We start from the raw sequence: 23635 nt of genomic DNA on the forward strand, positions 1-23635 counted from the left end.
TCTTTCATGGATCATGCTTTTGGTGTTGTATCTAAAAAGTCACCACCAAACCTAAGATCACTTAGATTTTAGCCTACATTATTTTCATTTTCTAGGAGTTTTATAGTTCTGTGTTTTGCATTTATGTCTGTGATCTATTTTGAGTTAATTTTTGTGAAAGTTGAAGACCTACCTCTAGATTCTTTTTTTGCATGTGCATGTCCAGTTGTTTTAGTACCATTTATTGAAAAGAATATATTTGTGTCATTATATGCCTTTGCTCATTTGTCAAAGATCCATTGACTATATTTTTGTGGGCACATTTCTGTATTTGTTCTGTTCTATTGATCTATATTCTTATGCCATTATCATCCTGTCTTGATTATTGTAGGTTAATAGTAAGCCTTGAAGTTGGATAATGTCAGTCTTCCAGCTTTGTTCTTCTCTTTCAAAATTGTGTTGGCTATTCTGGGTCATTTGTCTTTCTGGATAAACTTTAGAATCAGTTTGTTGATACCCACAAAATAACTTACTGCAATTTTGATTGGAACTGCACTGAACCTGTAGGTTAAGTTGGGAAAAACTTCTTGACAATATTGAGTCTTCCTATCCATGTTCATGGAATATCTATTTATTTAGATTTGCTTCATCTGAGTTTTGTACTTTTCCTCATGTAGGTCTTGTACATATTTTGGTTAGTTTTATACTTAATTATTTAATTTTTAGGACTAATGTAAATAGCATTGTGTTCTGATTTTTCAAATTCCAGTTTGTCATTGCTAGTGTATGAGAAAGCAGTTGATTTTTGTATATTAACCTTATATTCTGCAACCTTGCTATAGTTACTCATTTGTTTCAGGAGTTTTTTGTTGACTCTTTGGATTTTCTGTATACACAATCATGTCATCAATGAACAAAAAGTTTTATTTCTTTCTTCCCACTCTGTATATCTTTTACTTCCCTACCTTGTCTTTTGGCATTAGCTAGGTCTTTCAGTATGATGTTGAAATGGGTTGGTGAGAAGGGATATCCTTGCTTTTTTTCCCTAATGTTGCTGGAAAAGCCTTGAGTCTTGTACAATTAAATGTTAGCTGTAGGTTTTTGTAGATGTTCTTTATCAAGTTGAAGAGGTTCCCCTCTATTCCTAGTTTAATTAGAGTTTTTATCATGAGTGGGTGTTGGGTATTGTCAAATGTATTTTCTGTGTCGATTTATGTGATCATGTGATTTTTCTTCTTAAGTCTGTTAATATGCTAGATTATGCTAATTTATTTTTGAATGTTGAACTAGCCTTCCATAACTGGGATAAATCCCACTTGGTCATGATGTACATATAATTCTTTTTACATATTGTTGTGCTCAATTTGCTAATATGTTCAGGATTTTACATCTATGTTCATGGGAGATATTGGTCTGTAGTTTAGCTTTCTTGCAATCTTTCCATTCAGTTTTGGTATTAGGGTAATGAATTAAGAAGTGTTTCCTTTGCTTCTATCTTCTGAAAGAGATTGTAGAGAACTGGTACAATTTCTTCTTTAAATGTTTGGTAGAATACACTAGTGGATCCATCTGGGTCTAGGGCTTTCTGTCTTGGAAGTTTATTTATTGGTAGTTTAGTTTCTTTAATAGATACACACCTTTTCATGTTATCTGTTTCTCCTTGCATGAGTTTTGATAGATTGTGTATTTCAAGGAGAATTGATCCATTTCATCTGAATTATCAAATTTGTAGGCATCAAATTGTTAATATTCCTTTATTATATTTTTAGTGTCCATGTGATCGATAGTGATGGTTTCTATTTTATTTTTTCCTTAATTATTTTTAAATTGGCATATAATTATACATATTTGTGGGATACACAGTGACATTTTAATACATACAATGTATAGCAAACAGATCAGGGTATTATTTTTTAATATCAAAATACAAAAAGTAATTTGTGCCTTCTCTCTTTCCTGCTTAGTTAACCTGGCTAGAGGTTTATCAATTATATTGATCTTTTCAAAGAACCAGCTTTTGGTTTTGTTGACTTTCTCTATTGATGTCCTGTTTTCAGTTTCATTGAATTCTGCTCTCTGCTCTAAGTTTTATTACTTCTTCTCTTCTGCTTACTTTGGATTCAATTCTTTTAATTTTTTTAGTTACCTAAGGTGGAGGCTTAGATTATTGATTATAGATCTTTCTTCTTTATTAATATATGCATTCAATACCATAAATATCCCTCTAAGCACTGGTTTCACTGCATCCCACAAATTTTGATAAGTCGTTTCTTCATTTTCATTTTGTTCAAAATGTTTTTAAATTTTTCTTTAGACTTATTTAACCCATGTGATATTTAGAAGTGTGTTTAATCTCCAAGCATTTGAGTTTTCCAGATTTGCCTTACTGATTTCTAGTCTAATTCCATTGTCCTCTGAGAGCATACTTTGCATGATTTCTGTTCTTTTAAATTTGTTAAAGTATGTTTTATGGCCCACATGTTTTCTGTCTTAGTGAATGTTCTGTGTGAGCTTGAGAAGAATATGTATTCTGCTGTTGTTAAATGAAGTGTTTTATAGACATCAACTTGATCTGGTTGATTGATGGTGCTGTTCAGTTTAACTATGTCTTCACTGATCTTCTCTGTCTGCTGTATCTGTCAATTACTAATAAGAGGGGTGGTGAAGTCTCCAACTATAATAGTACATTCATCTATTTCTCCTTGTATCCCTATCAGTTTTTGCCTCATATGTTGACACTGTTATTAGGTACATATTTATTAGAGATTATTATGTGTTTTTAGAGTATTGACCCCCTTATCATTATACAGTACCCCTCTTTATCGCTGATAATTTTCCTTGCTGTGAAGTCTGCTCTGTCCGAAATTAATATACCTACTCCACATTTGTTTTGACTAGTAGTAGCATGTTATATCTTTCTCTGTATCCTTGAAGAGAAGATTTCTGAAGATGTCTGCTGTAATTGTGTCCTTGCTCCTCCATAGGTAAAAGGTAAGGTATTTGTTTTACCCCGGCAACTTTCAAGATTTTTTTCCTTTGATTTTCTGCAGTTTGGATATGATAACCTAGGTATAGATTTTTTTTTTGTATTCATCCTCCTTAGTGTTCTGTGAGCTTCCTGCCTGGACCTGTGGTTTGGTATATATCATTAATTTGGAGAAATTCTTAGTCATTATTACTTTATGTATTTCTTCTATTTCTTTTTTTTTTTTCTTTTGAGACGACGTCTCGGCCTGTTGCTCAGGCTGGAGTACAATGACTTAATCTCGACTCACTGCAACCTCTGCCTCCTGGGTTCAAGTGATTCTCCTGCCTCAGCCTCCTGAGTAGCTGGGAGTACAGGTGCTCACCACCAAGCCTGGCTAATTTTTTGTATCTTTAGTAGAGACGGGGTTTCACCATGTTGGCCAGGCTGGTCTCAAACTCCTGATCTCGTGATCCACCCATCTAGGCCTCCTAAAGTGCTGGGATTACAGGGGTGAGCCACCACGCCTGGCCTCTTGTATTTCTTTCTTATTCTTCTGGTATTCCCGTTATATGTCTTTTGTAATTGTTCCACAGACCTTGGACATTCTGTTCCTTTTTCTTTTTTTTTCTCTTTGAATTTCAGTTTTGGAAGTTTCTGTTGCTATTTCTTCCGGCTTCCTCATTCTTTCTATGCTGTGTCCAATTTATTGATGAGTCTATCAAAGGCATTCTTTATTTCTGTTATGGTGTTTTTGATTTCTAGCATTTCCTTTTGATTCTTTCTTAGGATTTCCATCTCTCTGCTTATATTACTCAGCTGCTCTTGCATGTTGTCCACTTTTTCCATTAGGGCCTTTAGCATATTAAACATATTTTAAATTGCTGTTATAATAATTCCAACATTCCTTCCATATCTGACTCTTTATCTTCATGCAGTGTTTTTGTTTTTTGTTTTTTTTTTCTTTTTTGTCCTTTAGTATACCTTGTATTTTTTTTGTTGAAAGCTAGACATGATATACCGGGTAAAAGTGATTGAGGTAAATAGACCTTTAGTATAAGGTTTTTGTTTATCTGGATAGGAGTTAAGCTGTGTTTACGTTTGCTGTAATTTCATGTGTCAAAGGTTAAGATTTCCAGTGGTGTCTGTTTTTGACTCTTGTGTATTTAGGTTTCCGTTTCCCTAGAGACTGCTTAACTAAGGTTTAAAATGTACAATTCTTTCAGTCATATTCCTCTGTTATTATACAGGATCTCTATAGAAGTAGTGATAAAATATTGAGAGATTGGAAGCATTCTGTAGTCATATGATTAGGTTTCAGTTTTTTAGTGAGCCTGTGACCTCAGTTATGACTTTGACAAGTGCTTCTCCATTTTGTTTTGTTTTTTCCCCACTTAGGTGAGATAGAAAGACTGGTGGGAGATAGAATTAGATATTGACTTTCTCCCAAGTTGGTTAGGCCCTGGTAAAATAGTTTTTCATGAAGATATGCCTTATAAGAAAAACCAAATGCTCTGGTTGTGATTGTAAAATGACTGTTTCCCCTCCCTCTGCTGGAAGCGGAAAGAGATTTTTCTCTGATCTTCACTGAAAGAACAAGAATGTTTTAGGACTCCTGGAGGTAAAACTCTTGAAAGTGTGAGGTCCCCCTAAGACTGGGCTCCCTGGAGTTTTAAAACTCAGCCTCCAACTGTTCTTCAGTTATAGTTTAGGTTTTCCTACCCCAGAGAACCTAAACTGTAAGTTTCTGTTCATGTTCCTATGAAGGTTTCTGTTCATGTAAGCTATGATTCTCTGTATCCGTCTGTCTGTTTCTCTAATTTTGGGGGCAGCAGTTTGCCCTGTGGTCTCAGTTCTCTGATGGAGCTGAGAAGAGTTGTTGATTTCCAGTTTGTATTGTGGGGATGGGAATGATGACTTCCAAGCTCCTTATACACTGAACTAGAAACTGGAAGTCATCCTTTGATTTTTACTTGGATATTTGCATCCACCTTTTCTTTAGCCTTTATCAGTGATGATGCAGATATGTCCTTTTTCTGTTCCTTTCACTTCATTTTATTGCATACATTCCCTGGTGCAAGAAGTTATTTCTTTATTTTAGTATATATGAATTAATCAATTTTATATCTTTCTAGATCAGAACTAATTTTGTCTGTTCACATCTGGGACAAATATACTATTCTATGTTTTTTTAAAAATCAACTTTTAAAAAACCCATCTGGAACCTTTGTACTGTGGTACATGTTGTAATTCTATATTCCCCATTTTGATACCGAGTGATTCCTCAACTATTTACTAAAAAGTGATTCTTTCCTTATATTTGTGTTGCTTCTGATTTATCAACTATTAAGTTCAAATAGTTTGGATCCATTGCTAAACTTTCTATTCTTAACCCTGTGCCATAAGGTTTTGATGATTGCTTCTTTGTAGAAGAACAAAATCTACAGATAAATTTGCCATATTTACATGTAAGGAAATACATATGCTAGTATCTGTGTCTACTTATTCTTCTAGATGAATATCACTACCAGTCTGTCAAGTTATATAAAGGATGCCATGGGGACTTTAGATTAATATATAGATGTAACATAATTCAAATTAGAGTCTATTTCATTCTTGCTATATTTAGACTTTCCAATCAAGAGCATAATACATCTCTGTTGATTTATATCTTCCTTTTTTCATTCCTATTTGGCTTTTTATAAATTTTAAAGTAATATTGTGTTTCAGGTTTATGTCTCTAATATGTCTCTATCATATATGAATTCTTTTATCATCATATTTTCTAGTTCTATGGTTATATGTAGGAATGCAGTGTTTTGTAGATTTACCTTCTAATTTCTGAGTTCATATATTACTTTTGGCTATTTTTAGTTAGTATTTTTGGAGTTGTATAGGTATGCATTCATGTAATCCAAACTGGAATACCATATATCTTCCTTTTCTATATGCATTCCTCATTTTTGTCCTTTTAAAGCTTTTCTTGTACCGTGTTAAATATAATTGGCAACAAGAGGTATCATTGCCTTCCTGTATTAAGGGGAATGGTATTTTGCTTCTTGGTTTTTTAATTTGGATATTCTACATCATGTCAAGAAAGAAATCCTCTACATGGAACATTGTAAACTTTTAAATACAGAATGACTGTAAATTTAAAAATCAATTCTTGACATCTGTTGAGATAATTATGGATTTTAAATTTTTATCTGTTAATCTGATAACTTATGCTGGTCGTTTCCCATGTGATACCGGTCTTGCGTTCTTGGAATAATTCCTTCTTATATATAGCAGGCAAATCTTTCAAGGTGATGCTATATTTAGTTTCTTAAAGTTTTTTTTTAGGAGTCTGACGTGTATATTCCAAAGTGAAAGTGATCTTTACATATCTTCTTCTTAATATTATTATTATACTTTATGTTCTAGGGTACATGTGCACAACCTGCAGGTTTGTTACATATGTATACATGTGCCATGTTGGTGTGCTGCACCCATTAACTCGTCATTTACATTAGGTATATCTCCTAATGCTATCCCTCCCCCAGCCCCTCCACCCCACAACAGGCCCCGGTGTGTGATGTTCCCCTTCCTGTGTCCAAGTGTTCTCATTGTTCAGTTCCCACCTATGAGTTTGAACATGAGGTGTTTGGTTTTCTGTTCTTGCAATAGTTTGCTGAGAAAGATGGTTTCCAGCTGCATCCATGTCCCTACAAAGGACACGAACTCATCCTTTTTTATGGCTGCATAGTATTCCATGGTGTATATGTGCCACATTTTCTTAATCCAGTCTGTCACTGATGGACATTTGGGTTGGTTCCAGGTCTTTGCTATTGCGAATATTGCTGCATTAAACATACGTGTGCATGTGTCTTTATAGCAGCATGATTTATAATCCTTTGGGTATATACCCAGTAATGGGATGGCTGGGTCAAATGGTATTTCTAGTTCTAGATCCTTGAGGAATCGCCACACTGTCTTCCACAATGGTTGAACTAGTTTACAGTCCCACCAACAGTGTAAAAGTGTTCCTATTTCTCCACATCCTCTCCAGCACCTGTTGTTTCCTGACTTTTTAATGATCGCCATTCTAACTGGTGTGAGATGGTATGTCGTTGTGGTTTTGATTTGCATTTCTCTGATGGCGAGTGATGATGAGCATTTTTTCATGTGTCTGTTGGCTGTATGAATGTCTTCTTTTGAGAAGTGCCTGTTCATATCCTTTGCCCACTTTTTGATGGGGTTGTTTGTTTTTTTCTTATAAATTTGTTTGAGTTCTTTGTAGATTCTGGATATTAGCCCTTTGTCAGATGAGTAGATTGCAAAAATGTTCTCCCATTCTGTAGGTTACCTGTTCACTCTGATGGTAGTTTCTTTTGCTGTGCAGAAGCTCTTTAGTTTAATGAGATCCCATTTGTCAATTTTGGCTTTTGTTGCCATTGCTTTTGGTGTTTTAGACATGAAGTCCTTGCCCATGCCTGTGTCCTGAATGGTATTGCCTAGGTTTTCTTCTAGGGTTTTTATGGTTTTAGGTCTAACATTGAAGTCTCTAATCCATCTTGAATTAATTTTCGTATAAGGAAAAGAAAAGGATCCAGTTTCAGCTTTCTACTTATGGCTAGCCAGTTTTCCCAGCACCATTTATTAAACAGGGAATCTTTTCCCCATTTCTTGTTTTTGTGAGGTTTGTCAAAGATCAGATGGTTGTAGATGTGTGGTATTATTTCTGAGGGCTCTGTTCTGTTCCATTGGTCTATATCTCTGTTTTGGTACCAGTATCATGCTGTTTTGGTTACTGTAGCCTTGTAGTATAGTTTGAAGTCAGGTAGTGTGATGCCTCCAGCTTTATTTTTTTGGCTTAGGATTGTCTTGGCAATGTGGGCTCTTTTTTGGTTCCATATGAACTTTAAAGCAGTTTTTTCCAGTTCTGTGAAGAAAGTCATTGGTAGCTTAATGGGGATGGCATTGAATCTATAAATTACCTTGGGCAGTATGGCCATTTTCACGATATTGATTCTTCCTATCCATGAGCATGGAGTGTTCTTCCATTTGTTTGTGTCCTCTTTTATTTCGTTGAACAGTGGTTTGTAGTTCTCCTTGAAGAGATGCTTCACATCCCTTGTAAGTCGGATTCCTAGGTATTTTATTCTCTTTGAAGCAGTTGTGAATGGGAGTTCATTCATGATTTGGCTCTCTGTTTGTCTGTTATTGGTATATAAGAATGCCTTTATAATCATGTCATCTGCAAACAGGGACAATTTGACTTCCTCTTTTCCTAATTGAATACTCTTTATTTCTTTCTATTGCCTGATTGCCCTGGCCAGAACTTCCAACACTATGTTGAATAGGAGTGGTGAGAGAGGGCATCCCTGTCTTGTGCCAGTTTTCAAGGGGAATGCTTCCAGTTTTTGCCCATTCAGTATGATATTGGCTGTGGGTTTGTCATAAATAGCTCTTATTATTTTGAGGTACGTTCCATCAATACCGAATTTATTGAGAGTTTTTAGCATGAAGGGCTGTTGAATTTTGTGAAAGGTCTTTTCTGCATCTATTGAGATAATCATGTGGTTTTTGTCTTTGGTTCTGTTTATATGCTGGGTTACGTTTATTGATTTGTGTATATTGAACCAGCCTTGCATCCCAGGGATGAAGCCCACTTGATCATGGTGGATAAGCTTTTTGCTGTGCTGCTGGATTCGGTTTGCCAGTATTTTATGGAGGATTTTTGCATCGATGTTCATCAGGGATATTGGTCTAAAATTCTCTTTTTTTGTTGTGTCTCTGCCAGGCTTTGTATCAGGATGTTGCTGACTTCATAAAAAGAGTTAGGGAGGATTCTCTCTTTTTCTATTGATTGGAATAGTTTCAGAAGGAATGGTACCAGCTCCTCCTTGTACCTCTGGTAGAATTCGGCTGTGAATCTGTCTGGTCCTGGACCTTTTTTGGTTGATAGGTTATTAATAATTGCCTCAATTTCAGAGCCTGTTATTGGTCTATTCAGGGATTCAACTTCTTCTGGTTTAGTCTTGGGAGAGTGTATGTGTCCAGGAATTTATCCATTTCTTCTAGGTTTTCTAGTTTATTTGCATAGAGGTGTTTATAGTATTCTCTGATGGTAGTTTGTATTTCTATGGGGTTGGTGGTAATATCCCCTTTATCATTTTTTATTGCGTCTATTTGATTCTTCTCTTTTTTTCTTTATTAGTCTTGCTAGTGGTCTATCAGTTTTGTTGATCTTTTCAAAAAACCAGCTCCTGGTGTTGTCTTCGTCAGGCCTGGTAGACCCTTGTCCTTGATCCTCCAGGGTGCTTCTCTACACTTTCCATTTATCGTACTATTGAAAGCCTGTATAACAGGATATTTGTTATCATATCTGAAGAATCTCTGAGATAACACCAAAGAAAAGCTGATTAGCTAAGGGAAGATAGCATATTATTGTTTTAATTTTAATTTACCTGAATTTTTAAAGCCATTAAAAAACAAATGACCTATGTCTTTTGCCTATTCATCTACTGGAATCCAATTTTAATGATTTAAACAATCTCTCTCTATAGGCTGTTACTCCTTTGGGAGAATTTACAGAAAATATTAGTTTGTCATTTGCTTCACTTTCCCAGCTGTCCACATGTCTCTTCTGACTAATTTGTCCTCTTCCTCTTTCTCATCAACTGTGGGTGTTGCCCAAGTACAATTTGTCCATGCTGAGTTCTTTCTTTACTTCAGACATTCTCGCAGTATAGTCTGTGAGTTATTGAGACCCTTTTAGGGAGTCTTTAAGGTCAAAACTATTTTCATATTAAGATATTATTTGCCTTTTTTACTCATTTTCTCATGAATATACAGTGGGATTTTCTGGAGACTGTAGTATGGTTGAAGATGACGTTGCTCTGAGAACTAGTAGAGTATGTTAAGCAGAATCCAGTAATCCTCTATTAACCCAGACATTTGAGTATTGTGACATTTCAATAAATCAGTATATATTTTAAACATTTTTCCATTTTAATTCAAATGCAATATATATATATAGATGTCATCCATATAAATAAAAGCTCTTAAGGGTCCTCAGTAATTTTGATGACTAAAGGGATCCTGAGAGCAAAAAGTTTGAGAACTGCTGCTCTGGTATTGCCTGTTCAGAGTCCTCATCTTTTTCTCATAACCCCTACTCATCTGTAAGGATGACTCCCAGATGAAGACTACTCTGTTAGAAGAAGCACTATTACTTCCTTCTGGAATTCTAGCCTGAAATATCTGAAATTCTAACAGGTGGAGAAAGTACTATGGGTTAAGAATTAGTCCAAGCCTCTGAAATAATCACATTCTATGGCACTCAGAGATTAACATGCCAGATTTGCATTTCATTTCCATTTCTCAAAATAAAGTAACTAAAACTGGAAATGGAGTATAAGCTAGATTATTTTCTGAGCCTCTCTTTGTGTCAGGCACTTGGGACACAGATTTAAGTAACTCTGTCCTTGAGTAGCTCAAAGTATAGTGGGTAGACAGAAGGTGATTTTATGTGTGTGCCAGCTCCTATTGCTTTCACTGCTTTACTTTGGATTGTCTTAATGTTTTATTTTAAATGATATGACAATACTTGTATCTTCGTTAATTGTATAATGTATCTGTAATCCCCTTCTTCCTCTTGCATTCTCCCTTTTCTGTGTTTGCAGTATCTGGCATATATTACTTACCCATTTTCACTTGTGGGGTCATGTGTGTCAGCCCACCTGTTGTATTATACATTTGTTTTTGCCAAATGGGTTAGTTGAGATGGTATTAATTTATTTGAACCAACACATGTCAGTGTCACTAGTAAAACAGGATGCCAGTAAGCCATACCACAAGCTAGCACAATCCCGTCCACCCCCACCAAGGGCTCTTGCCTTGATCTTAGTACGGTTACTGGGAATGTGTACTCTTCCCTTTTCCTTCTTTCTCCTCCAACCTAAATCACCTACATTGAAATTGGAAATGGCAAACTGCCTTACTAGCCCTCTCCTCCTCTTCTCTTCCAGACTACTGCTGTCACACTTACCTCCTAAAATGATGTTTTTGTCATGTTACTCCTCAAAAACCTCAGTGACTCCATTGACTTCCCAGGTCCTTCATGACCTGTCTCTGTCCATTTGTTCATTGTCTTCTAGCCAAGCATGAATGCCACCTTCATTCTCATCTTCAAGTCTTTGACCATTTTGTTTCCTGGGTCTGGAATACCCTCTTTTCTCCCTGAAGCCTCTAGCTTACAATCTCCCATTCCATTTTCTGAATGCCAGTTGTAACAATTTAACACCTAGCTGCTGTGTAATTGCATGGTGTGAAGGTTTTCTTCCCAACTAGATCATAAATTCCTCAAGAGTAATGATGAAGTAATAAACTCTTTTTATATCCTAATTCCCTTCCCTCATAGGGCAAGGTAAAGATTTATTGGGTGTCAGCCATATAAATATGTTGATTACCTGTTAACCCTTCCTCCCCAACTGGAATACTCCTCAGTAAGCATTTATTGAACACCTACTCTGAGACAACACTGGAGTTGCCAGAACAATGGAAATGAGAAGGACATAGTGTAGTCACAAGACTCAAGTAGAAGAGATTATGCAGTCAACGTAGATATGTGAACAAAGGGAATGTTGAGAGGAAAGCCTATTTGAGCTGGCCCTAGGTATGTTGAATGGGATTTTACCATACTGAAAAAGGAATGGAGGTGGGGGTGGGTGGGATTCCACATAGGGCAGCTTGCCTGAGCACAGGCATGGAGGCCTGAAAGTACATGGCCTAGGTAGGATATAACAAATTTGTGGCAGGAGATAAGTCTGTTGGTGTAGATGGGATCCAGATTTGATAGGACCCTGAATGCCATGCAAAGAAGTTTAAACTTAACTCTATAGGCATGGGGAACCAGCTTATAATTTTAAGCAAGAAACTGACAAAGGGTATGCAAGCTTTGTAACACAAATATCAGCCAAACAACAGTTTCCCTTGTTTACTCTCCTCCTTAGCTCTCAGTTGCATGACAAGTCCTATCTGTAATCCTCTAGTTGGGAAAATAAATCAAATCCCATTACATTTGTTCCTGGCCTACCCCAAATTCTGGCTGACCTCAGGCTTGTGGCCATCTAGAAGTTTAATTTCTTCCAGATGTGCCATTCTCTGGACTGACATGTCATAGTGCAGCCCAATGTGTTATGGAAAGAGCACTGGGCTTGGAGTTCAACTAGATGTGGATTCAAATCTCAACTCTAAGAAACATTGGATTGGTTTCTCATTACTCTGAAGCTTTAATTTTTTCTCTTGAACATTCTAAAGACTGTGTCAAAATGCGCAATATCACTTGCACTGTGGGCAAATACCACTTTCACTTTTACTGATTGTGTTCATAATATATGTTTTGTTTGATTTACTTGCTTCTTCTAATTTTCTTTTGTTGACCCTTTCTTTCTATGCATTTATTAAAGGGACACTTTATAACCCAAACAGTGAACCAGATAGCTGCTGCAGGAAATGTTTGAAATGAGGCAGCTCAATTTAGCTGGATTGTTCTGTCAGTGGGTTACAGGAAGAAGTTCGTAAGGTGTCTATGAGGAAACTAAAAAGTTTTCCAGCTTCTCCTTTGTTGGGTCTTCATCTTATAGTGTCGTTATTTTGTTTCAATGAATTCCCAGAACAATAGGTACGCCCATCTGAAACTATGGCTACAGGACACATTCCAAAGCCAGAAGTAAGTTATTTTTGGACTCCCTGTACCTTTACTTCCTATGATTTGTTTGGCTAATGTAGAGTTGCTGGAACCATGTATTTTAAATCACTTCCTGAGTGAAACATAACCAGCCCGGGGAGAGAGGGAAGGGAATTCTGCATTACTTTGCAAGTTTTCTTGCTTTTTCTTTCTGTGCTAGTCACCATATGGGACTCATGGGCATTTAATAAATTTACACTAAAAGAAAACTTATTGAGTTGTGCTACTCTCTTAGTCTCAGTTCTTCTCATCAGCTAAAATGGGTCTTGTTTTTAGCTAAGATTTCTAGAAACCTTGAGGGCCTACTTGTGAGATTGAGTGCTTTTTGTAGGTTTGTCAAATGTAAATCTCAGAGTTAGACAAACATTAACCATAAATATTGACTCTGATGCTGCCTACATTTATAAAGGAAAGTTGATTTGTCTTGTTTGGATTTTATTATTTGTGTTTAGGTTAATATTATTTTCACTGTTTTTTCCTTGTCCTGCTCTTAAGTTTAAAGTAGCAATAAAAGTGTCTAATGGAGTTCTTGGTAATTCAGGACTGTAACTTGAGGGAGAAATGAGAGCTAGAAATAGTAAGTTTCCTTAATAAATCGGATTGAATCTGGGAAATATCTGTTATCTGAGTTACATAGGAGCTAAGATCCAGAACAAAGTGGAGGGGCTATTTGTTTTCTCTTTTCTTTGTATTTATTTTGTTTGTTTAAAGAGGACATCTGTGCATGTAGGTGGCCTTGCTTAGGGAGTCAGAGCCTAAGTGATATGAGAAGGGCACCCACTCAGATGGTTGACTTTAATACTAGAACTTAAACACATTGGAGATGACATCTGGATTTCCACATGGATATGTGGCTTGCTGTGGGTGTCAGAGGCTGAGCAGGGTAAAGAAGGAATCTACATGGAGTAGTAGTTCAGTTGTGTGAGTCAACCTGACAGGTATGAGGAGAGCATCTGTGCAGAGAAGAGTTGAGGAAAAGATAGGAGACTGGTTATATACAGGGGAGTTTGTTCAAGAAAGTAAAAAAATTAAAAGATTTCTCATTGTTAATGAAGGGGAAGGTACATATACAGGAAGAGAAAAGACTAGATTGAGCCTTGTTATGTTGGATTGGAATCAGAGATATAAGTGAAAACTTACATTTTTCATATGTGTAAATATTCATATATGTAAAACATATGTTGTCAATATATATAGGTGGATGTGGAAATATATGTGAAAGTGTGTGTGTGTTCCCTATGTCCATTGGGGAGCAGCAACCCCAATAACAATGAGCACCCAGATCATGTCTTTTAAATACCATCCCCAACTAAAAGGACTCAGAGTTTCTGGAAGAAATGGCTGATTTTGGAGATGGAGCGTGAAAATACAAGATGAGTCTGGAATGTCTTTTGTGACAAATTAAGAAATTCTCAAAGCATGATGGGGATATGTCAAAAGAACATAGAAGCCAGTTTGAAAAGGTTCCCACTGGACAAGTTTGGAAAATTTGAGTATGAAAACAAGAGCAATAGATAACCCATTGAAAAAATTAGGATTTATGTATATATAAATAAATGATCAAATGAAAATGTTTTATAAGAAATGTAAACACTTAGTGTCAAAGTACCTCATCATAAAATAATCACTATTACAAAGAGACAAATAATATATTAACAATGTAAAGACCTGGAAGATATCACTTTTATCAAGTGATCAAGTAAGTATCATCATTAGTGGGGCAAATAAAAAGTATGTGCCCTCTAACAGGATGCAAACAGAAGAACACAATGTCACTTCTCTGATATATTGCCAAAGATGTTTATAACCTGAGTCTGTTCATGAGGAAACATCGAACAAACCAAAATCGAGATATTGTCTGCAAAATAATTGGCCTGTAATCTTCAAGAGTGTCAGGATCATGGACCTAATAATCCCGGAACAGGATCTGTTCCAAGTAGCAATTACATATGGGTATTCCTTCCAGCACTTTTCAGGAAGTTTATGTTTTTCCAAATTTTGATTCTCCGCAAAAATCAGTTGAGAAATTGGGAAAGTGGGAGCAAATAGCAATCAACATAGAAATGTTACTGGTTTGAAGGAAGCTGCTGCTGTTACGTTCAAAGCAAGAACAGAAAACATTGATGCATAGAGTCAAAGGTTGAGGTCAACATATCCAGGAAGAGGTCCAGGGGCTTATAAGAAAGTAAGTCATGATTTAATTAGTTAACCTTGGTTATAGCTGTTACATGTTGTATGTTTATGTCCATGGTCCTGTCTGTTGCTAACAGTGAGTCATTCTTCCAATGAGATAAATAGTAGGTAGGGTGCAGTGGCTTATGCCTGTAATCCCTATACTTTGGGAGGCTGAGGTGGGAGGATTGCTTGAGTCCAGGAGTTCAAGACCAGCCTGGCCAAAATAGTGAGACCTTATCTCTGCAAAAACGAACAAACAAAACAAAACAAAACAAAACAAAAAATTAACTGGGCACAGTGATGCACACCTGTAGTCCCAGCTACTTGGGACGCTGAGGTGGCAGGATTGCTTGAGCCTGAGAGGCCAAAGCTGCAGTGAGCAGTAGTGGCACCACCACACTCCAGCCTGGGTGACAGAGCAAGACCCTATCTCAGAAACAAACCAAAAAAAAAAAAACACAAAAGATAAATAGTAATACGTTTATATGCATAGTATGCTTTATATAGATCCTATGAGTGGTGTTCCAAGAAATAACAAGCTTCAGAAGTGAAACAGGCCCTTATATTGGCAGTTTTGTCATGTGATTCTGTGTGGTGTTGTTTAACCTTGCTTAGGAGATCCAAATGTTGTTTAAATATTACCCAACAATGTTTGCTGATCTTATACATGTTGTGTGTTGCAATATTCACTATAAGGTACAGTTATTTGTAAGGCAGACAAAATAGTTTCATCATTAAAAAAGAAAATAAACTTATATGAGCCAACATGTGCCCAAAAGCCCAAGTAAAGATGCTTTGGATGCACTCTTAATCTGACCAACAGCAACACAGAATGAAATTTTCTCTTCTTTTCTTTTCTTTTCTTCTCTTTTCTCTTCTTTCTCTTTTCTGATAGAGTCTCGTACTGTCGCCCAGGCTGGAGTGCAGTGGCGCCATCTCCGCTCACTGCAAGCTCCGCGTCCCGGGTTCACACCATTCTCCTGACTCAGCCTCCCGGGTAGCTGGGACTACAGGCGCTTGCCACCACGCCCAGCTAATTTTTTGTGTTTTTAGTAGAGATGGGGTTTCACTGTGTTAGCCAGGGTGGTCCCGATCTCCTGACCTCGTGATCTGCCCGCCTCGGCCTCCCAAAGTGTTGGGATTACAGGCATGAGCCACCGCACCCGGCCTTTTTTCTTTTTCTTTTTTGAGACGGAGTCTCACCCAGGCTGCAGTGCAGTGGCACAGTCTCAGCTCACTGCAGCCTCCACCTCCTGGCTTCAAGTGATTCTCCTGCCTCAGCCTCATGAGTAGCTGGGATTACAGGCACACACCACCATGCCTGGCTAATTTTGTATTTTTAGTAGAGGCAGGGTTTCACCATGTTAGTCAAGCTGGTCTCGAACTCCTGACCTCAGGTGATCCGCCCACCTCGGCCTCCCAAAGTGCTGGGATTACAGGTGTGAGCCACCGCACCCAGCTGATTTTTTTTCTTAAATAAAAAGTAAAGGCACTTCTTCCTGAATGACAGGCGAGAAGACAGATGGAGTCAATTTCTCATGTGTTGTTGGTAATAGGAAAAACCTGCTAACAATCCTGTATTAGGCCTGGTTCCCTAGAAGCAGAAGCAGAGACAGGATTTGGTGTGAGTCCTTTACTGAGAGAGTCCTCTCAGGAGAAAGGGATTGAAGAAAGCAGGATAATGAAGGGCAGAAAAGTCCAGCAAGTTTGGATTGGTGAGCAGCAAGGGAGCTTGGCTGAGACTATAAAACATGGCTTCTTAGTATCCCAGCACCCATTTGATCCACACATCAAGGTTAGCTTTTGCAGCTGAGGAAATGGCTTTATGGTCAATAATTTGGTACATTATTAAGTACCGTGGGGTAACTTTGTATCCTTCCCTACCTGACCATATATCATCATGTATGCATGGTAGTGTTCCAGTATAACCTATTATTTAGTTGACATTTGCACAGATTTCAAGTTACTTGTGCATGCTAAAGAAGAACATTGAGATTGCATTTCTTTTTAAATTATATTTTAAATTGATATATAATTGTACATATTTATGGGGTACAGTGTGATGTTTCAATACATGTATACTTTGTGTAATGATCAAATCAAAGTAATTAGCATATCTATCACCTCAAACATTTATACAGGAAATTTCCCTTGGGGTATCTGTTCTCTTGGTTTTAATCATCACCTTGATGTTGTTAACTCCCGAGTCTTTGCCTCTCAATCTTCATCTCATCTGGCCTATCCAGCATCATTTTTGTATCTGACCCACTATCCCACGATGATTCATACATAGTAGGTGTTCATAAATGTCACTCACACTTCAGTCAAGCTGGTCTCTTTATCACAAATGAGGTATTGTGAAATTGAACACATGATTTGGACCTTAACTTTAAAAAAAAACAACAACAATAACTGGGCAAGTTAGCCTTTTGCAGCTTTCAGTTTCCTTATCTGCACTAGGAGTGATAATGCCATAGCATAGGAATGTAGGAAAAATTAAAGGAAATAATTCATTTTAACCACATAGCCCAGTGCCTAGAATTGACAAGTACCTGGTAAATGTTGGTTCTTTCTCCTTTTTGCTGAATATTTAAGGCCTACTTTTTAGGCCTCTTACTTAATTTATCCTATTTGGTTTTTACCACATTTATCACACTTAGTTCTGACACCTAGGACAAGAAGTTTCTTAAAAGAGTTGGAAAGTTTAAAACAAATAATATTTGTGTAATAGAACTTTGCTGGCTATGATTTTTGACTACGATTTCCTTTAAAAAATAGGGAGGGTGGACCTACATAAAGTTGGCCATAATGCTTTTAAAAACTATATAAATCAGTATACTAATATTTTTAAGTAAAATTTATAATCTGAAAAAATTACACTTGGGATGAAGAACATTTTTCATCTTTAATATTGAATTCTTAAGAACAGGATTGAATGGCACACTATGTTTCTTTTCCCCATGTCAGTCATCTAGTATTTCTGTGCACTGTATTAAGACATCTGGGAGAGTCAGAGGAATAAGATAATGTTTTTTTTTTTTTTTCCCCATTCCCAAATGGCCAGCACGTTTCTCAATACTGATGTCTAGTTTTTATTTCAGTTGATTACTTGTGAACTACCGTTACGTTTATACACATGCCCTCATTTGGTTTTATACTCATTTGAATGGTTCTCAAAAATTGCCATCAACTACATGGTAATGCTAGAGGTACATTATATCTAGAGGATAACTGAATATATTTAGTTTATATAGCATGAAGAAGACATAAGACTAAGTCCCAACCCAAAAGGTGAAGATTACCCAGATGTCCATCAACTGATGAATAGATAAAATGTGGTCTATCCATACAGTGAAATAATATTCAGCCATAAAAATTAATGAAGTGCGGGTACATGCTGTAACATGGATGGATATTGAAAATATTATGCTAAGTGAAAGAAACCCGACACAAAGTGTCACATATTGTGTGATTTCATTTATATGAAATATCCAGAATTAGCAAATCTATAGAGACAAAAAGTATAATAGAGGTTACCAGGGCCTAGGGGATGGGGAGTTACTGTTTGTTGGTACAGAGTTTCTGTTTGGGATGATGAAATAGTTCTGGAAATGGATAGTGGTGATGGTTGCACATTGTAAGTGTACTCAATACTACTGAATTGTATACTTCAAAATGGTTCAGATGGCAAACATTACATGTAAGGGACTTGAAGATAATTGTTATAAGCCTCCTATTTTTCTTTCTGCACAGGTGCCATGGATAACAGAGGCTTTCAGCAGGGGAGTTTTAGTAGCTTCCAGAACAGCTCCAGTGATGAAGACTTGATGGACATTCCAGCGACCGCTATGGATTTCTCCATGAGAGATGATGTTCCTCCCTTAGACCGAGAAGTAGGAGGTATCATTATTGGTGATGATAATTTATCTTAATTTTTTTTAATTTATGTACAATAAAATTCATTTATTTTCTGGCACATAGTCCTGTGAGTTTTTAAACACATGGCTAGATTATTGTAACTACCACCACTGACAGGATACAGAACAGTTCAGCTCCCTAGAGAATTCCTCTTGCCACTCCTTTGCAGTCAGACCTCCTTCCTCCCTAACCCCTGGTACCAGTGATCTTTTCTCTGTCCTTATAGTTTTTTCCTTTTCAGTGATGTCATATACATGGAATCACATAGTATGTCACTTCTTGAGACTGCTTTCACTCAGATTAGTGCCTTGGAGATTTATCTAAGTTGTTCATTTCTTTTTCTTACTCAGTAGTATACCCAGGAGTAGGATCACTTAGTCATACAGTAAATATGTTTAACTTTATAAGAAACTGACAAACCATTTTCCAGAGTGCCTGTACCATTTTGCATCTGAACTAGCTATGTATGAGAGTCCTACTTGCTCTGCACCCTTAACAGCACTTGGTATTTTGGCCATCCTATTATAATACGTATGTAGTGTTATCTCATCATTGTCTCAATTTAATTTCCTTAGTGGCTAATGATGTTGAATAGCATTTCATGTGCATATCTACCCATCTTATATACTGTCTGATGAAGTGTATGTTGAAATCCTTTCCTCTTTCTATAACTGGATTTTTTATTAACTGGAATACATTTGTAAAATTAAAATCCCCCTCCTTGGTTATCTGGTTACCTAGTTACATATTCTTTTCAATGGCTGCATACAGTTTCATGGTATGTTTGTGCCATGGTTTATTTAACCAAGCTTCTATTGATGCACATTTCAGTTGTTTCTGATCTTTTGCTGTTACAAACAATGCTGCAACGAGCAACCTTGTATCTGTCTCTTCTAAGCATATGAGAGCATTTTTGTCACATGAGTGTATGAAAGTGCCTATTTCCCCACAAAGTTACCAGTGCTGACATTACCATTCTTTTTTCATCTTTACAATATGATAGGATAAATAGATCTTAGCATTTTAATTTTCATTTTTTTACTTAATGAGGTTGAGCATATTTTTATATGTTTACACACCATTTCGATTTCTTTCTCTGGAAGTTTCCTGTTCATGTGATGTTCCTATTTTTCTAATGGGCTGATTATTCTTATTTCTTTATCAGAGTCCTTCCTATACTATTATTACTCTTTTGTCTGATGTAGGTTTAATATATTTTATCCACTTCTAGTTTGTCTATTTTAACTTTGTTTTTTTTAAATTTACAGATATTTAAAATGTTTATATAGCCATGCATATTGCCCCTTTCCTTTATGACTTCTGAATTCCTTATTGTACTTAGAAAGGACAGTATCACTTTAAGATTCCATTTGTATAGTCTGGTTCTTTAACTGGGGTTGCCATTGTCGAAGTAGACAGAGGACAAGGAACTGCTGTCAAATTCATTATTTAGCAAACTCATATTAAGTACATATGACATTGTAGACACTTTACTGAGCTCTGGGAATTAGCAAGGCTTGAAGATACCATCCCTGCCTTCATGAAGTTGATTATAGCTAGCTAAATAGCCACATAAATACTTATGATAGTTCCTACCCCTTAAAGTTATTTTCAGGATTAAATGAGATAATACATATATAGTGCTTATAACTATACCTGGCACAGAGTTAAGTACTCAATAACATGTTCAGTATCATTATTTTATTATTATTGCTAAAACCCTGTATTATAAGTTCTATAGCTCTAATAGGAATTTAGCAGAATAAGCATTTCATGTGTGGATGTGTCTGCGAAGGTCTGGAGATTTCATAGAGAAGGTGTTTTAGAGTGAAGTCTTGAAAGATTAGTTATATGGTAGGAAGAACGCTTCAGGCAGAAAGTATACTTTTATAGAGATATCAACAGGCAGAATATATGGAGGTATAAAAATGCAGAACATAAGTCCGGATAGCTTAGTTGGTGTTATGCGCATCCATATAAGAGACCACTTGAGCAGGCTTAGTGTGAGCAACAAGGCTGTTTATTCACTTGGGTACAAGTGGACTGAGTCTGAGAAAGGAGTCAGCGAAGGGTGGTGGGATTATCATTGGTTCTTACAGGTTTCGGATAGGCAGTGGAGTCAGGAGCAATTTTTTTGTGGGCAGGGGATGGATGTTACAAAGTAAGTACATTCTCAAGGGTGGGGAGGGTGTTACAAAGTACATTCACAAGGATGGGGAATATCACAAAGTATGTTATCACAAGGTGGGGGAATGTCACAATGGCTTGACCATGGTTTGGCCAGCTCAGAGAACCTTACAGTCAGGGCCTTGAATGTCATGCTAATAAGTTTGAATTAACCTTATTGTCACTGTAAGGATGAAACTCCTTCATCAATTCATTCAACAAATAGTTTTAGAGCACCTGCTGTGAACCAGGCACTATTCTAGGCACTGGGGATACAGTGGTGGGATTAAGACAAATATTGACCTAGAACTTAGATCTAGGTGGGGAGGGCAGTAAACGAGTAAAAAGGTTACTTAGTTAATTACCCATCATGATGAGTACTAGGATGGAAATAAACTGAATAGCAATAGATTATAACTGGGGAATAACACTTTAGTTAGGAAGGTCAGGGAAGGTTTCTCTGAGGAGGTGACTAATTTGGAGTGAACATACCAGTATAAAAGCCACAGGTTAAAAAGAATAACAAGGAATTTGCCTTGGGAAGATATGTCAGGAAAGCGACAGTAGGAGAGGGCCCCTGAATTTAAAGTTCATAAAGGAAAGGTACTGATGGTATAGTATTTAGTGGTCATCTGCCTACTTCTACAAAAGAGAACTGTGTTAGCATATTGCTTCTGCTTATGTGTAGTCATAACCATCCTGAGTCAGTTATACCAATCACCGACTTTAGTGAAGTGGTCAGTTAGGGGGATTCATAAGCTTACATTGGCTACCTCTACTTAAAGCCTTCTGGTTAAACCAGAGTGGCTAATCATTGTTACTTCTAATAGAAAATGGTATCCATCATCTATAACTGCAAAGTACTTTGTGTGTTCATGTTGCTCTCAGTAGATGATTGGAGCAAGTGACTATGTATTATTCTCATTTCATAGACTAGAAAACTGAAGCAGAATGAGATTTTGACATTACCTATGACTGTAGAATGTGTTTTCTCATGAATAGTCCTTCATCACTTTTCATTAGATTTTACAGGAGAACTACTGCTTCTAGTTTACAAGGTCTAACTGTAAAATAATGAGGCTGCTTTTCATGAAACACACGTGAAAAGCAGCCCACTTATAGCCCACTCTGTAGTGATATAACTTTCTTGCTTTGCTTTCTAATTGCTCTTACTTTATTTAATGTTTTCACATGGGATTTCCTAATAAAGACAACAACAACAAAAAGGTCACAATGTCCTTGATATTCAGAGGTGAAACTGCATAAAATACTACATTTTGTACCAGGCACAATAGCACGCACTAAAAAGATTAGCGAGAAGGGGCTTGAAAGGCAATAAAAGTGGTTCTTGTTTTCCAGATGGCTAGAGGGCTTGATTTATGAGGAATGAATAAATAAATTATGCATAGCATGGTTAAATGCATCTGAGGTAGTGTTATAGTAGTCTGTAAATTAGAAGAAACATAAACATGGAGATCTGAAAGAAAGTGGAGGGAATAGAAAAAGAGTTTGAGTAACAGAAAAACACGGAGGACTGTTCTCATAGTCCATCTGTTCTCACTTCCCTGCCTCTGCAGCCTGCACCTTATGGTCAGCAGTGCATTCATTCATTCATTCACTTATTCATTTGATACTTATGGAACACCCAGATATGAGCCTAGCACTGTGCTGTTTTAGTAATGCTCTTGGATTCCCTTTTTTTCCTCACCTCCCTGTCTTTCTACCTAGTGTGCCTTGCTACTCCCTAACTGTTGAATGAGGAGACATTCCTGGCAAGGAGAGTAACACAGGTAAAGGTCCAGCAGCATGAGAGAGCCTTTTATATTCAAGAAACAGAGTCTGCATATTTGAGGTCTAAGGCCCCTGGGGTGGGAAGGATGGTGGCAGTTGGAGCAAGAAGGAAGACTGCAGGGGCTAGGGTAGGAGGAGATCTAGTTAGAAATCCAGGTGGGGTCCAGATTGCGTACACTTTTTGACCTCATTTGTAACCAAAGCACCATCAAATGACTTAAAAGCAGAGGAATGATATGATCACATTTGAGTTTTAGAGAATTTTGGCAATGTGGAGGGTGGCTTGAGTAGTGTAGGTTGGAGACGGGAAGACCAGTGAGTGAAACTTGTTTTTTTATAATCTAGGCAAAAGATCAAAAGGCCTGAATGAAGACAGCATGAATGTAGAGGAAGAAATAAGTTCTGGACAAATTTCAGAGGGGGAACTGATAGGACCAATTAGATATGGGAAATAAAATAGAAAAGAGTCAGGGATGACTTCAAAGCCTAAGCATATTATTGCGTAGACTGTGTTCCCCCATACCGCCTGCTGAATTTCAACATAACCTACCAAAATCCAGGAGAGGAAAAAAAATCTTAATACTGAAATATGATTGAATAAAAAACCCGAGGGTACTTGAAATTTACAAAGTAAATTGCGAAACATTTCTATCTGTTTTGCCACACTATAAAAATATGTCGTAGTTTTCCTCCAGAGAGAAACTGAAAACAAAGTAAAATATCTTGGGTTCCAGCTCATGGAGAAATCTACTATCATCACTTCAGTTAGGCTTCCCTCAAGCTATCTGACTAGAGCAACTGTGTGGATTGTGTGGGAACGAAAAGAAAAGGTATTATGAAATGTATCATTCTTAATAACACTTGAACTTCCCTAAACACTTAGCCTGGAAGAATGGCAAACATTAATG

At 36.9% G+C, this 23635-nt stretch overlaps 1 protein-coding gene across 1 annotated transcript in view; it reads left to right on the top strand.

Moving 5' to 3' along the window:
• Positions 1–23635, top strand: part of CLCN5 (chloride voltage-gated channel 5) — a 164479-nt gene that overhangs the window by 94343 nt on the left and 46501 nt on the right. The window contains 1 exon segment of the mRNA XM_033200990.1: positions 18606–18752. Coding sequence (XP_033056881.1) covers positions 18606–18752 — 147 coding nt within the window.

This window comes from Trachypithecus francoisi, unplaced genomic scaffold, assembly GCF_009764315.1.
Source record: "Trachypithecus francoisi isolate TF-2019V2 unplaced genomic scaffold, Tfra_2.0 Lachesis_group6, whole genome shotgun sequence".
Lineage (NCBI taxonomy): Eukaryota > Metazoa > Chordata > Mammalia > Primates > Cercopithecidae > Trachypithecus > Trachypithecus francoisi.